This window comes from Cynocephalus volans, chromosome 9 (genome assembly GCF_027409185.1).
Source record: "Cynocephalus volans isolate mCynVol1 chromosome 9, mCynVol1.pri, whole genome shotgun sequence".
Classification (NCBI taxonomy): domain Eukaryota; kingdom Metazoa; phylum Chordata; class Mammalia; order Dermoptera; family Cynocephalidae; genus Cynocephalus; species Cynocephalus volans.
The window spans coordinates 57,601,933-57,618,660 of NC_084468.1; the positions used below are offsets into that span (position 1 = coordinate 57,601,933).

Genomic DNA, 16,728 nt, shown 5'->3' on the forward strand with positions numbered 1-16,728 from the left:
ATACAATAGACAATGTCCTAGAAAGCTCTGTGTGAAAAGTAATACATTTCCACTGGTTTTTCTTTTTTTAAAAAATAAAAGCAGTTTAAAGCATACTGCTGAATTTGAATTCTGGCAAATGGGACCAAGGTACTCGAGTCAATATGAGAATATTTAAAAGTATCTTCAGGACTAGCTGCTGACAATTTGCTTCTGACATTTAATTGAACCATCTTTTCCTTAAATCTCTTTAGTTTTCTACGTATGTTAAGTGTACCTGGTAACATTAATAGAAAAGTCTGAGTTATTCTCTATTGATCTTAACACTAACTCTCTTTATAACAACAAAGGGTCTTAAGCAAAAGCAATTATTGTTGAGACCAGGGGTAAAAACTTCAGCAGGACCAGGAAAGAGAAAGAATGAATTTTTATAAGCCAAATTCTCTAATTCATGAATTAGGGGTGGTTTCCAACATATTAAAGAACTCGCAGTCCTGATGGATTACTTTCTATGCTACTTTTCTATGTAAACACTGAAAATAGTTAGTCTCCTCTACTATATACCTATATTTTGTCTCTGTACACCAGAGGTGTATTAATACTAAGCACCCTGCAGGAATTAATAAATACAGTTAACAACATAATTTCTATGTTTTCATATAATTTCCAAAAGAAAAGTTTTCACTAACCCACAATATAAATATCCTGAAAAAGTTCAACATTGTCTGTCATATCAATATACCATGACATTTATTTACATACACACATTCGCAAGCTAAACATTGAGGCAAAAAAGTAAACTGAACTTAATTTGTACGTATATTTTCTTTGTTAATTTGAAAACATATTACTACGTTAGTGTTTGAAACATATGGATCATGTCAGTAGTGTTCACTTCTCTACTCTTTTCATTTCTGAATATGCACAATCTACCTTTAGAAGAATCAATATTATCTTCCTTTTTCTTATCTCCTTTTCTTAAAGCTTAGAATTTGGGAGGCAGGAAGTAGAGTTAAAGCATATACTTAAGAGTGGTGGTCAAAAAAAGGCGAATGAACAAAATAATTTATGTATTCCTATCTAACTATAATCTTTGATCAATACTCAAATACTTGGGTCATATAGAATAGTCAAGTTCAGATTATTTCCAGCACAAGCATAAAATGTCCTTAATCAGAGATGCAAATAAGTAATTTTAATTTTTTCCTTTTTTAGTTTTATTATGCTTAAATTTTTTAAAAGATTAAACTCTTAGTTTAATTCAAGATCCACCCTAATGATAATTTAATAGTGTTACGGACATTATAAAATAGCTATCTGTTAAAGGATTCAGTAATTACTAGGAAAAATATTTTAAGAATTTATATTTAAACTTGAATATACATAATATTTCACATGTAATTTTGAGAAATGTGATTTAAGAAAAATTGTTAAAATACATTAAATCTGATACTGATATCACAAAACAATTGAATACAGATGAAAACATATGTAATACTTTAAGTAAGTTAAAAGACTGAAAGAAATTACTGAAATCAAAGCATCCAACTAATGCTTAAGGTTTTCTTTTAAAAAGATTCCAAAATAGGCAGTTAGTTGCTCTTTAAGCCAGAAAGGACGTTGGTGTTGAGGGACAAGAACTACAATGGTTTCTGGTGCTTTGACGAAACCTCAGATGCATGGCCTTCTGTCCAAGAGTCTGAGATTTCATTTTGTTGGAGCACTCGCTGTATCCCTGGGGGTTGCAGCTCTCTAAAAGTTTGCAGTGGCACCAAGAAAGAAGACATATGCAGATTTCTACAGAGATCATGATTCCATGAAAAATTTTGAGGAGATGAGGAAGACTGGTATCTTTCAGAGTGCAAAGTCATTTTCTAATGCAAAGAATTTCTTTGGATTGAGTTTCATAGAAGTTTATCACTGATGACCTGTGTTCCTAAACTATGAAAATGAATATGTGTGCTAAAGGATAGTTTCTCTTAATAAATAATTAACAACAACAAAAAAATCCCAAAAGATTCCAAAATATTACTTGTAATATAGCAGTTATTCTCTATTGAGTTACTCAATACTCAATAGAGAATACTCAAATTCAATTACTATTGCTCTGTAAGGAGAACTAGTAATAATATTACTGGACTATTCAATTTTTTAAAAAATGACTAGCTAAAATTTATTTTTGTAATAAGAAAACTCTATATATACATGTACAAAAGTAATAATCTGACTATGAAATACATGAACAAAATCATACCGATATCATATTTATCCCTACGGAACTCATATTAACAACAAATTGATCACAATGTAAAGAATAATCATCTTCCATTTTTATGGAAGGGAAAATTTTTTAAAAGCACTGAAATAAAAAAACCTTACACACCACATTTCTCCTAAGCCTCACTCCAAAAACTATTTGATTGTATGTATTTAACTGTTCAATAATAGATCTGAAAATGGGGTTGGTCTAAGGATAACTCACCATAAAACATCAACTTCTTCAGAGTTAATAATTTTAATATATAAACCAAAAATCAATAAAGAGTAGACTCTTTAGCTTATTTACTGAGGCATTTAATTTTAATATTAAAAGGGAGAAGGAGAGGCTGGCCAGTTAGCTCACTTGGTAGAACGTGGAGCTGATAACATCAAGGTCAAGGGTTCAGGTCCCCATACTGGCCAGCTATAAAAAAACAAAAAGCAAAACAAACAAGGGTTGGGTGGGAAGCCATATACAAAAAGCAATGGCAAAGGGCACTGCCTCCAGAAGACAATATGAGCAGAAACATATGTAATACATAAATAGATGTCATGTGAAGAGAGAGACACAACAGGCAAGAACACCATGTGACAATGAAGGCACAGACTGAAGTGCTATAGCTGAAAGCCAGGAATGCCAAAGACTGCCAGCAAACCACCAGAAGTCAGGAGGTTGGAAGGATTAGCCCATATAAATTTCAGAGACGTCATAGCCCTGACTTAGTTTCAAACTTCTAGCCTCCAGAACTGAAATGACAAATTTCTATTGCTGTAGGTCACTCAGTTTGTGGTATTTTGTTACAGCAACCCTGGGAAACTAATACAGATGTACCATTTACCATAGTTCTCTACTATTGGATTATTTAATGATCAATGATTTAAAACTAATATTTAGAAAAGATTTGTTTAAATAAATAGACATATTCTTCTGAAAAAGAAATGTGTTATATTTCATTGTGGGAGCAGTGATTTTGGTAATCTTTCCACATTATTAAAATAACCTTCTGAATATGGGCTTCACTATAGCATGTGTATATTAATGGAAAAATTAAAGATATGGATTCAGGTCAAGATGGCGGAAGAGACGGTCCCCAGTGTCACTCTCTCCCACAAATCAACCAATTTACATCTATAAAAATGTAACAACAGCCAAGCTGGGGCTACTGGAGCTCAGGGAAAGAGGAGGAGAGACCTACAGAGTTCAAGAAGCAGGAGGAGCCATGATGAGAGAAAGAACTGCTCAGAGCATTTTGGGCCACGGCCGCTTTCAGGCTGGAGCTGCTGAGCTCATGGAGCAGGAGCAGGCAGAAACCACAGCTGTGCCCTTCAGATGGAGTTGCTTGGAGGCAGCAGGGGATAAGAGGACCTTGGTGGCCCCCAAGACAGCAAAACTACTAATAGGGTTCCCATGGACCCACGCAAGAGCGAGAAGACAGAACAGCTGAAAAAGAGGAGCCATTCAGAGGCCGATGAGTCATCACAAAGGACTGGCGCAGGGCCCTTCCCACAGGAAGTGTTTGGAGCACAGGCGCTGGGGGGGGATGGAACCACCAGGAAAACACTGGGACACAGCAAGGACAGCCAATCCACCCTCCAGTCAGCACAGGGCCACTGAGAGGAGACTGGTCAGGAATGCAGTATTGTGCGGGGTGCAGTGTGATGTAAAAACTCAGGCCCAGATCAGAGTTTCTACACAATCCAGGTGCACCAGGTCTCTGCAGAGCCAGAAGAACCTACAAATTCAACCATTAAACCCTGAGCAACACAAAAGTCTTCCCTAGGGAAACAGCAGCAAAGCAGCAATTTAGCTCAACCATGCAATTCAAGTACTGGATCCCACAGGAAGTTCCCCTGTTTTAGAAGTAAGCAAAGGACAAAAAATTAGTTCCAGTCCAAGTGCACCACCAGTGCCTCGGGGCCAGCCTGGGAACCTTAGCCTTAAAGCTGGGGACCGGACCCCACTCCCACACCCAGGCACACAGCCAGCACAATGGGGCCCTGCCCAGGGGCCTGGGTAATGGAGACGGGGACCTGACGCTCCTGCCCATAAGTAGGCACACAGTCAGCACCTCGGGGCCCCATCTGGGGGACCAGGGCATGGAGCCGAGGACCGGACCCCTCGCCCACACCTAGGTACAACACCAGTGCCTCGGGGCCCTGCCCAGGGGCCCGGGACAAAAACCCAGGGACCAGACACCCCCCGCCCACACCCAGGCACACCGGCAGTGCCTCAGGGCCCCATCTGGGGGCCCAAAGCATGAAGCCAGGGACTAGACCCCCCCCCCCAGCCCACAACCAGGCACACCACCAGCACCTCAGGGCCTGCCTGGGACCACCACTCCCACATCCAGGAACACCACCAGTGCCTCGGGGCCCACCCCACAACCAGGCACACTGCCAGCACCTCGGGACCCCACATGGGGGCCCCAGGAATGGAGCCAGGGACCAGAAACAACCCCCCACCCACAACCAGGCACACCACCAGTGCCTTGGAGCCCTACCCAGGGGCCCAGTGAATCAAGCTGGGGACCAGAACCCTGCCCAAAACAGGCACACCTCCAGTGCCAAGGAGCATGCCAAAAACATCACATCAATGTGGTTGGCCCACCACAGCCACCACAGTAACCACAGCTGCTGCAAAAGTGGCTAGACTTCACAACTACCATGCAGAGTCTCCACCAGCAACTTGAGTGCATTGACACAAGGAAAGTCACCAGCAGAGACCAAAGAAAAGAGGAGGATATCTCTCTCCACAAAGCCCATTCCAGAGTGACAGAAGAAGCATCTGCTCTATGATAATATTGGGGGCCTCTCAGCATTGGACAGATCATCTAGGCAACAAATCAACAGAGTAACTATTTCTCTTTCAAAGGGAAAGAAGAAATCTAGGGTTATCAGTGGTGGGAGGCAGGAGACGAGGGGGTTAAGGAGAGATTGGGCAAGGGGCATAGCGAATAAGTACAATTTGTAACAATATACATAGTAGTAATATTGATTTAATCAACATATGTCAACATCGAATCCCAAAAATATGTATAATCAATTATGGTTCAACAACAACAAAAATAATTAAAAGACACATGGGGGAGTTTGAAATGTTTACGTAATACAAGTTTACACAAAACAGAATAAAGTTTTTATTTTAAAACATCATAAGTAATTACAAATATAAATGTCCCAACTATACAAACTGTTTTATATATATACATGTATTTAAACTTGCTTCATCTTTCACCTTTTTATCTGAGTAAAAAGAAGAACACTTTCCTCATTCAGGAGATTTTTGATACTGTAATGATTACCTAAAAAAAAGTGATAGGAAAATAAATTTATTTCCATAAGAATCATTTCCTTTTGAGTAAGTATTTAGTCATCAGCTGACAGTTACAGTATACAACACAAAATAAAAACAATTCTCCTAACCACCACCTGTGATACAGATATGGCTTGAAGGAATGTAAATTCCACATCATTCTGGTAATGAATGCAGAGATGAGTTAGAAAAGGGTGCAGAGAAGAGAAACTCTCTTCCTGAAACCAATCTTTATTAGGTATTTGGATCTGCTATGGATTCCCCTAAAGCAGGCATATGCATATATAGGAAAGTATAAATGGTACAATGTTACGTAAAATAAAATCTCAATATTTAAAAAAGGCAAATGACACTCTTAAATAAATGAGGTAATAACAGCAAAAGTGAAATACAGAGGGACAGCATCACATATAGATTTATTAGCACTGAGTACTATTACTGCAACTTGATACATTAGAAATTGATACATATTAATTGATACATATTAAGATTAACTGAGTTAACAATTATACAAAGTATTCACAACAGTGCAAGCACATACTAAAGACTATATAAACATAATAGCTATTATTGTCTCCTTACATTAAAATGTAAACTCCAAACTCTTAGAGAAATGTTGTCCATAGAAGACCCTTAATCATATTTCTGAGTGAATGAAAAAATGAACAAATGAATGAAAATTAAAATTAAAATTTCCAATGACTTGTGCTCTTCAATAACTGATTCACACACTGCTCTTTATGTTTAAAATAACCCACTAGAAACTGTTTGAAAACGTCTCAGAGAGAACGTGGGGGAAATAATTTTCCTCCTACCCTGGAATACAACATACCTCCTTATCTAAATATTTTTATATTCAGCAATAAACAACTCTTGTTCAATTTTCATGTATCAAAACATTAATATGCATACCTAATGATAAAATGAAAGGAAAAGATGTACCAAACTGCTTTGTCATCAGTCTTACACATCATTTTGACTACTGTGGTTTCCATTTTCATGGTGCCCATGAGCAACTATATAAATATTGTAACTGTGAAATAAAATGTCTTTAGTTATTCTTACCTGAAGGAACATAGAATGAATCTCCAGTAGTTATTAAATAAGGTGTTTCATGTAAGGTACACAAAAGGTCACCGAAATTAACATTAAAAACCTGTAAAATTAAAAATAAAAATGTCATTTCTAATTAACCACAACAACTACACTCCAAGGACCTTAAAGGAAAAGTGGTAGAATAACAACTCTCCATATGTTCATGCTCTAATCTCCAAAATTTGTAAATATATTACATTACATGGCAAAAGGGACCTTGATTATCCTTGAATATCCTTGAAAATCAAGGTGAGCCCAATCTAATCACATGAGTTCTTAAAAATAGAGAACTTTTTCCTGCTGGAAGAAGAGGAGAAATCAGGCAGAAGGAGAAATTCAAAGCTTGAAAAGGACTTGTACTGTTCCTGGCACTAAAGATAAGGGGGCCATAAACCAAAGAATATGAGCTATTTTTAGAAGTTTAGAATGACACACTGGCCAACAGCCAGTGAGGAAACACTAACCTCAGTCCTATAACCACATGGAACTGAATTCTACTAACAGTCTGATGAAGATTGGAAGTATATTAATCTTCAGAACCTCTGGGAAGGAACACAGACTGGCCCACATCTTGATTTGTCTTGTGATACTCTAGAATACCCAGCCAAGCCCACCAGACTTCTAACCTGCCCAACTGTGGGATTATAAAAGAATGTCATTTTAAGCCACTGAATTTGCAATAATTTGTTAGGGCAGCAATAGGAAACTAATACCAGAAGAAATTTCTTCTGTTCTTCTTTAATATTTACCAGCTCATGAAAATTCAGAACCAGTGTAAAGAATATCACTTAGCTATACCAGAAAAATATGTAGATTTTATGTATGCATCTTTAAAGGTTACAATGCCTGAGACACCAGACTACTGTACACAAACTAATGAATAAAAGAGAACAAAAAGGCAAATCTCCCTTCCCACCTCCCAGAATCACACAGTTAAACAAGGATCAAGATTAAGAAAATAAAAGAGGATAGATAAATCTAACTATGCTGGCTTCCATATGCAAATGTGGCAAATTTCACACTTTATTCATAGGTAGCATACTCTCAAATCTGTTTCTTGAACTAAAATAAAAAGTGTAAGGCCCTCAAACTTTGAGAATCAGCCATTGTTATAGAATGAATGCTTGTGTAATCCCCCACCCCCCATTCATATTTTGAATTCTTAATTCCCAATGTGATAGTATTAAGAGCTGGGGCCTCTGGGAGAGGAAACCCTAATGAATGGGATTTAGTGCCCTTATAAGAGATACCAGTTTTCTCCCTTTCTCTTTGCTCTCCACCATGTGAGGATACAAGAAGTCTGCAAATCAGGAAGTGGGCCCTCAGACACCAGATCTGTCAGCATCTTGATCTTGGATTCCCTAGCCTCCAAACTATGAGAAATAAATGTTTGTTCTTTAAGCCACTAAGTCTATGGTATTCTTGTTATAGCAGCCCAAACTAGGGCATCATCAAGGATATGCCTCAGATAAATCCTCATCCTTCTTGGGTTTTTTTTTTTTTTTTTAACTGCTTTGTACAATGAGCCTAAAATACCAGAATAACAATTTTAGCTAGCCCTTATACAGCACTTACTCTGTGCCATGCACTGTTCTGAGCACTTTATTTTTATTCATTTAATGTATGTGCCTACTAATGAAACAAATATTACTTTAATAGCTTTTCACAAACAAAGAAACTGAGGTACAGAGAGGCTAAGTAACTTTCCAAGGTCACCATGTAAATGGCAGAGCTGAGATGTGAACTCAGGCCCTCTAATTCCAAAAGTCATGCTCTTAACTACCATGCTATACTGCCTCCCTAAATGCAAAAAAAAGCTCCTGAAATGTTCTGAAAGTATTGCTATAACTTAATAAGACCAAAAAAAAAAAAAAAAAAAAAAGTTTTATTGCACCCAAAACTATTTGCCTCAATTGAAAAGACAAAAGTAACAACAGAAAGTCAAGCATATACTTCCAAGTGTTTTTTTGTTTTTTTCCCTTATCTATTGATTTTGGTTCTCAAAGCACACCTCTCCCCATTTTTGCAAACATTTAATTAAGAAGGCTTTTAAAACACACAAAAAAAAACCAGAATGAACTCCCATGAATACCTAATACCAACAACCTGCCCAATCCAGTCTCTCTACTTTCCTCATTCCATATTATTTTAAAATAAATGTCAAGCATCATAATCTGCAAATATTTCGATGTGTACTGAAAGATCAAATGCTGTTATAAAACATACTGCAGTACTACTATCACACCTGAAAATAAGTGAATATTTAATATTAAATACCCACCGAGTCATTCAAATTCCCAATAGTCTCTTAAACGTCTTATTTTTAAAGGTCTGTTTGCATCAGGATCCAAATAAAAGCCACATACAGTGACTGGTTGAGCTGTCTCACAATCTCCCAATCAGTAAGACTGTTTCTCAATCAGGGGTGATTTTGCCCCTCAGGGGACAACTGGCAATTTCTAGGAATATGTTTGATTGTCCCTACTAGAATGGTGTTACTAGAATGTAGTGGACAGAGACCAGGGAAGCTTCTAAACATCCTACAGTGAACAGAACAGCCACCCTACCACAAAGAATATCCAATCCGAAATGCCAATGGTGCCGTGGCTCAGAAATCTTAATCTATAGGGTCTGTCTGATTCTTTTTTATGACTTATAGCTTACTTATTGAAAAAATCATGCAGTTTATTGTAAAAACTCTTCACAGGTAAGGTTCTGCCATTCTTTATTTAAACTGGTTGTTAGACCTAGAGAATCAGGTTCAGGTTTTGGTTTGTTTTTGGTTTATGTTTTTATGTTGTATTTTTCCATCTGGAGACACATAACTTCTGGTTGTGTTGTTTTTACATATTAGCAGCCACTGGTGCTAAACCCCTATATCCAATAGTTTGTCAGGGGTTGTAAAATGGTAATATTCAATACTAGCATTCCTTCTTCATTCATTCATTAGCTGGAATATTTCTAAGAAGAACAAATTTCTCATCTATTATTCGATTTCGTAGAGTTCATATGGGAAAGGCAGAACACGTTTGGTTCTTTCCCTTTTATTTGCCGTATCAGTTGTCAATAGAGTTGGCTCCCGAGAATCCTCCAAAAGTGACAAATTAGTTTTTCTTTTTGTAGTATTCCTTAAAACTCATAGATATATAATTGATACATATCAATCTACTGAAGTTATTTTTATTGATACTCAAGTTTTTACATCTTTGGAGCATCTTCAAGTGGGATTCTGAGACCTTATAATCCAATCCTAATGGTCTTTGACAGTTTGCTATCCATTATGATAAAAATATTCCAAGCTTAGTCCCAGGCCTGGAATCAGGCAATTTTCAAAAAAACCTCTGATTCCTTTAAGTGTGTTACTGTCATTTTGTTTTTTTAGTTCTGGAATATTTATTGTCTAATTTTTAAAATATTTCTAGCCTTTGTTCCGTGGGGTATTCTTTTTTCCTCTCTCCACCTGAAATTATTATTTCATTATGTTGGCATGTTTTTCTCTGTTCTTCAAATCATTTAACTTTTATATTTTCTATTTCTTAACCTCTTCCCATTGTCTTCTGGGAGAGCTCCACAATCAGCTCTTATAGTTCATTTGTTAATTCTTCTGTGGTTTAATTTTTTGGTTTTGGGGGGGGGGGTTTGGGTTTTTTGGCAGCTGGCTGGTACAAGGTACAAACCCGTGACCTTGGTGTTATAATACCAGACTCTAACCAACTGAGCTAAACTTCCAACCCCAGGATTTAATTTTAACAAAGCTATTATTACTACTCTTTCTCTCATATATGCTCTCCTGCACTGTATTTGAAGGGAAGAGTTAATGGCCTATGCTGGTTCTCCATCTATTCTTTTTTTTTTTTTTTTCCCAAAAGCATCAATTTTTATGCACCCATTGTTTTAAAAATGTAAAAATTCCCCCAATACTAAAAAGACTGACTCTAATTTTCATTATAAAAAGTCAAAGGGAATATTTAGAAAAAATTAAAATCAACTGTAATCACACAATAACGTTATTTTTTTCTACATTTCCTTCAAGTTTCTGTCATTTATATTTTAAAATTCTGGTCAGAAAAATAAGATACAAACTTTTTGTATCTTGTGCATTTGCTTTAATCCCAAAGGTTTTCTTATATGGCTATTCTTCAAAATAATGTATTTAAATTAATTTTAAAATGCCTAGTACTGTGCCTGGAACATATAAGTGCTATATAACTACTTATTATATCATATAATAGTTTATCCCACTACTAAATCAAAATAAAAATATAACCATTTTCTTCCTGTTGCACATTTCAATGTTTTCTAATTTTTGCAATTACAGTCAATGTTACAATAAATAACTGCATATATTTAGCTTCCCCAACTTTTAAATTATTTCCCTAGGAAAAACTTCTATACATGAGATTCACAGGTAACAGGGTATGAATATTTTTCTAATAATTTCTTCTAATTCAGTTATTATAAAGTGTCATTTGTTTTTAATGTGGATTACTTCGACTGTTAGCCAGGTTAAACACTTTTAAACATTTACTATTCAAATCTCCTTTTGAATTGTGAAGGCATTACAGTTCAATGGATAATGCCTATTAGTTCAGTGTTGACATTTCATAATGTTTATCTTCATTATTAATTGTTCCTTTCTCATTACACAGAGACCATGTATTGCTTTTCAAATGTCTTACTTTTAGTATCTTAATAATACCTGAAGATCTATAATATTTTAAGACTGAATTAATGAATATCTTAAAATTATTTTAAATAATAATTAAACTAAGATTCCAGTTGTACTTATGTATTAATAAATTAATCTTTGGCTTTCATATGTAACTTTTTCTTGCCTTAATTTGCCTTCCTTTGTTAATACAGACTCAAGGGTCTCAATATCTTTTTCTCCCCTTTCAGCTTACTCTAGTTTTGTTAGTAAAAAAATCATTTTGTATGGGATACTTCAGCAACTCATGATGTCACAGAATGCTGAAATATCACATACTGAAAAATGTCCCTTAGTTATATTATTTTTTTAAATGGTGGTATAATATTAAATATTTTGAAATTTGATGCTTTAAAATTTTTACAATTTTCCAATTCAGAATACAGAAATATATATGTCTATAAAAACAGACCAATGTTGCAGAAGTGTAAGTCTCCAAAGGGGGGCTGGGGCTGGAAGGGGAAGAAGAGAAAGAAAGGAGAGAAGGAAGGGAGGAAGGAGGGAGAGAGGGGAGAGGAGAGAGAGAGAGAACTGACTGACTCACCCTGAATCTCCTAACTTCAGCCAGTAATACTGTTATACCTAACAGAATACAGGCATACCTCAGAGACACTGCAGGTTTTGTTCCAGACCACCTCATTAAAATAAATATTGCAATAGAGTCATGCACATTTTTTGGTCACCCAGTCCACATAAAAGTTATGTTTGCACTGAAGTCTGTTAAGTGTGCAATAGCATTATGTCTAAAAAAGTAATTAAAAAATACTAAGCAGGCTCCATAGTTTGGCGGTTAGAGCACTGGTCTTATAAAAATACTTTAACGCTAAAAAATGCTAACAATCATCTGAGCCTTGAGCAAGCGGTAATCTTTTTGCCGGTGGAGAGCCTGGCCTTGATGTTAAGGGCTGCTGACTGATCAGGGTGTTGGTTGCTAAAGACTGGGATACCTGTGGCAATTTTTTAAAATAAGACAACAATGAAGTCTGCCACATCGAATGACTCTTCCTTTCACAAAAGATTTCTCTTTAGCATGTGATGCTGTTTGACAGCAGACCTTCTTTCAAAACCAAGGTCCATCCTCTCAAAACCTGCCTCTGCTTTATCAACAAAGTTTATGTTATATTCCAAATCCTTTACTGTCATTTCAACAATGTTCACAGCATCTTCACCTGGAATAGATTCCATCTCAAGAAACCACTTTCTTTGCTCATCTGTGAGAAGCAACCTCCTCATCTGTTCAAGTTTTATCATGGGATTGCAGCAATTCAATCACATTTTCAGGCTCTACTTCTAATTCTAGTTCTCTCACTATTTCCATCACATCTGCAGTTACTTCCTCCACTTAAGTCTTGAACCCCTCAGAATCATCCATTAGGATTGGAATCAACTTCTTCTAAATTCCTAGTAACGTTGATATTTTGACCTCCTTCCATGAATCAGGAATAGAACATTCTAATAGAACATTCATTTGGCATCTAGAATGGTGAATCTTTTCTAGGAAGTTTTCAATTTATTTTGCCCAGATCCATCAGAGAATTCACTATCCGTGCCAGTTATAGACTGACAAAATGTATTTCTTAAATAGTAAGACTTACAAGTCAAAATTACTCCTTGATTCATGGGCTGCAGAATGAATGTTGTATTAGAATGTGGCAGCAACATTAATCTTGTACATCTCCATCAGAGTTCTTGGGTGGCCAGATTATCAATGAGCAGTAATATTTTGAAAGAAATCCTTTTTTACTGAGCAGTAGGTCTCAACAGTGGGCTTCAAATATTCAGTAAACCTGGCTGTAAACAGAGGTGCAATCATCCAGGCTTTGTTGTTCCATTTACAGAGCACAGGCAGAGCAGCCTTAGCATAATTCATAAGGGCCCTAGTATTTTCAGAATGGTAAATGAGCACTGGCTTCAACTTCAAATACCAGCTGCATTAGCCCCTAACAAGAAAGCCAATCTGTCCCTTGAAGCTTTGAAGACAGGTATTGACTTCTATTCCCTAGCTATGAAAGTCCTAGGTGGTACCTTTTTCCAATAGAAGGCTGTTTCATCTACACTGAAAATCTGTTTAGTGTAGCCACCTTCATCAATTATCTTATCTATATCTTCAGGATAACTTGCTGCTTCATTTTTCACTTTTATGTTATGGAAATGACTTCCTTCCTTAAACCTCCTGAACCAACCTCTACTAGTTTCAAACTTTTCTTCTGCAGCTTCCTCATCTCTCTCAGCCTTCACAGAATTGACCAGATTTAGGGCCTTGCTTGGGACCAGGCTTTGGCTTAAGGATATGTTATGGCTGGTTTGATCTTGTATCCAGACCACTAACACTTTCTCCATATCAGCAATAAGGCTGTTTCACTTAACATTCGTGGGTTCACTGGAGTAGCACTTTTAATTTCTGTCAAGAACTTTTCCTTTGCATTTACAACTTAGCTAACTGGCACAAGATGCCTAGCTTTCAGCCTGTCTCAGTATTCGACGTGCCTTCCTCACTAAGCTTTTGATTTAAAGTGAAAGGCATGTTATTCTCCCTTTCACTTAATAACCCTATAATGGCCTCTAGGTGTTAACTGGGCTAATTTCAATATTGTTGTGTCTCAGAGAATAGGGAGGCCCAAGGAGTGAAAGAAAGATAGGGGAACGGCCGGTCAGTGGAGCAGTCAGAACATATATGACATTTACCAATTAAGTTCACCACCTTATACGGGCATGGTTTATGGCGCCCCAAAACTGTTACAATAGTAACATCAAACACCACTGATCACAGCTCACCATAGGATAAAATAATAGTTTGAAATATTGTGCAAATTACCAAAATGTGACACAGAGACAATGTGAGCACATTGTTGGAAAAATGGCTCCAAAAGACTTGTTCAATGCAGGGTTGCCAAAAACCTTCAACATGTAAAAAATTCAGTGCCTACAAAGCACAATAAAGCCAAGTGCAATAAAATGAGGTATGCGTGTATTACTTTGTACTTACTGAAATAACTAGCTCTTAGTCCTGAGTCTACTACTAATCAGTTAAGTGATTTTCAAAGAAATTTTTTAACTTCTCTATTTCTCAATTGCATGATTGGAAAAATGGAGAATTAGACAATCTTTATAATTGCCTCCAGCTCTAAAATTCTATTTACTTGTTTTCAAATCTACAGTAGTCCCTCTTACACACTGTTCCACTTTCCAAGATTTTACTTACCCACAGTCAACCAACGTTCAAAAGTATTTAAAGGAAAATTCCAGAAATAAACAATTCATAAGTTTTAAATTGCATGCCTTTCTTAGTAGCATGATGATGAAATCTCGAGCAGTCCTACTCTGTCTCGCCCAGGATGGGAATCATCCCTTTGTCCAGCAGATCCATGCTGTATAAGAATACTTCAAAAAGTTCATGGGAAAATAGAATTAAAAGATAATACAAATCCTTCCATGAACTTTTTAAAGTACCCTCATATATGACACCCAGCCATTAGTCACTTAGTAGCCATCTAGGTTATCAGACTCACTGTCTCAGTATAGCAGAGCTTATGTTCAAGTAACTCTTATTTTACTTAATAATGGCCCCAAAGTGCAAGGGTAATGATGCTGGCATATTGTTATAATTGCTCTATTTTATTATTACCATTGTTAATATTTCATTGTGCCTATTTTTTCAGAGGTTTGTATGTATAGGAAAAATCATAGCACATATAGGATTCGGTACTATCTGTGGTTTCAGCCATCCACTGGGAGTCTTGGAACTTATCCCCCACGAATAAGAGGGTACTACTGTATATTCTAAGATTCTTTAAAGACCATGCCTTAAACATCTGAACCTTGTATGCATACAAAAGTTACTTTTAAGTAACCATTGGACGGCTGACTCTAAACAGATTTAACAAATAAAAAAATTTCTCTTCACAGAGTCGTAATAGGATTTCATTTTTGAGGAAATAGCATTTCAATGCCTCATCACATCTGATAAATCACTCGTAACTATAGCAAAACATAAATACATAGAAAAATATACTCACCAGTATATCTGGGCCAACATGCTGCTTTCCCTTTTCTTCATGTGGTCCTAATATCAATTTCCCAGTAGAAAAAAGGGGTGTATCCAATGTTTTATATACTTTCAACACCCCATGATCAACAAAAAGTTGATATGTATCGCGGGGCCTTATAAGATCTACGGGAAAAATAGTAATACAAATATAAAGCAGTAGTAATGATATTGCTCAATGATATAACATACATATTTAATAAAGAGTTATTTCTAAATATAAACCTGCCTTAGAGAGACAGAACTAAGATTATCAACTTGAGCTAGAATTCCAGAAGTCAAATCCTGTCTTATAAGCTGCATGACCTAAGACAAGTTACTTAAATGCTCTCTGTACCTCAATTTCTTTTTCCTAAACTGAAAAAAATAATTCGTCTATGTTAAAGAATTGTTGTGAATATTCAAGAGTTAATGTGTATAAGCTAAAACACTGTCTAGCACAAAGTAAGCACTGTTACTCTTAGCTTAATAATAATAATGGCAGTATTATTATTTCTATTATAGATGAGGCAGAAAATAAAATTATCTGACACACAAGAAAGAATTCCATATCTTTAAAAAGTTCAACACAGCCACTATAAAAATGTATCATCACTATTATGGACTAAATTGTGTCCCCCTCAAAGTTCAATGTTTTAGAGGCTTAGTCCCCACTGTGACAGTGTTAAGAGGGTGGGAAATCCTATGGTGATAGATGAAAGGTGGGGCATTGAAGGAGGTGATTAGATTCTGAGGATCATGCCCTAGTAAACAGATTAATAAGTTGATAGTTTAATGGTGATCATGGGCGTGATTCAGAGGGCTTTAAAAGGAGAGCACATGAGTAGCTATTTCTCTCTATGCTCCACCATATTCACCATGCGATACCCTGAGTCACTGTAGTCACCACCAGGACAAGGCCCTCACCAGATGTTTTCCTTGGGCTTTGGATGTCCCAGTCTCCAAAACTGTAAGCAATAAATATTGTTTCTTTACAAATTACCCAGTTCCAAGTATTCTGTTATAAGCAACAGAAATGGACTAATATAATTGCCATGCGAATAGATTATTTTCTGCTTGCTTGACTAATAATTAAATAACAAGACTTTTATTTCCCTTTTACTTACAAACCCTTCCAGATCTATAATTAATACATTTATCAGCTTCTGACTGTATTTCCCTGAACATTTTGAAATGTTAGTTATCCATCCCACAAACCACAGGACATAGAAAATATATAGATTCAATAAACAGACAATGGAGCTGGGGACCAGACCCCCCCCCACCCCGCCCACAACCAGGCACACTGCCAGCACCTCAGGACCCCACCTAGGGACCTGAAGCATGGGA

At 36.5% G+C, this 16,728-nt stretch overlaps 1 protein-coding gene across 5 annotated transcripts in view; it reads right to left on the reverse strand.

The window, feature by feature from the left end:
- Positions 1-5,417: 5,417 nt before the first annotated feature.
- The window catches only part of CENPC (centromere protein C), a 68,904-nt gene continuing 57,593 nt past the window's right edge, over positions 5,418-16,728 (reverse strand). For all 5 annotated transcript variants that reach the window (XM_063107923.1, XM_063107921.1, XM_063107925.1 and 2 more), the window contains 3 exons: positions 15,371-15,525; positions 6,617-6,707; positions 5,418-5,540 (listed from right to left, as the gene is read on the reverse strand). In XM_063107923.1, coding sequence (XP_062963993.1) covers positions 5,470-5,540; positions 6,617-6,707; positions 15,371-15,525 — 317 coding nt within the window. In that variant the 3' untranslated portion in view covers positions 5,418-5,469. The remainder of the gene's footprint in view (positions 5,541-6,616; positions 6,708-15,370; positions 15,526-16,728) is intronic.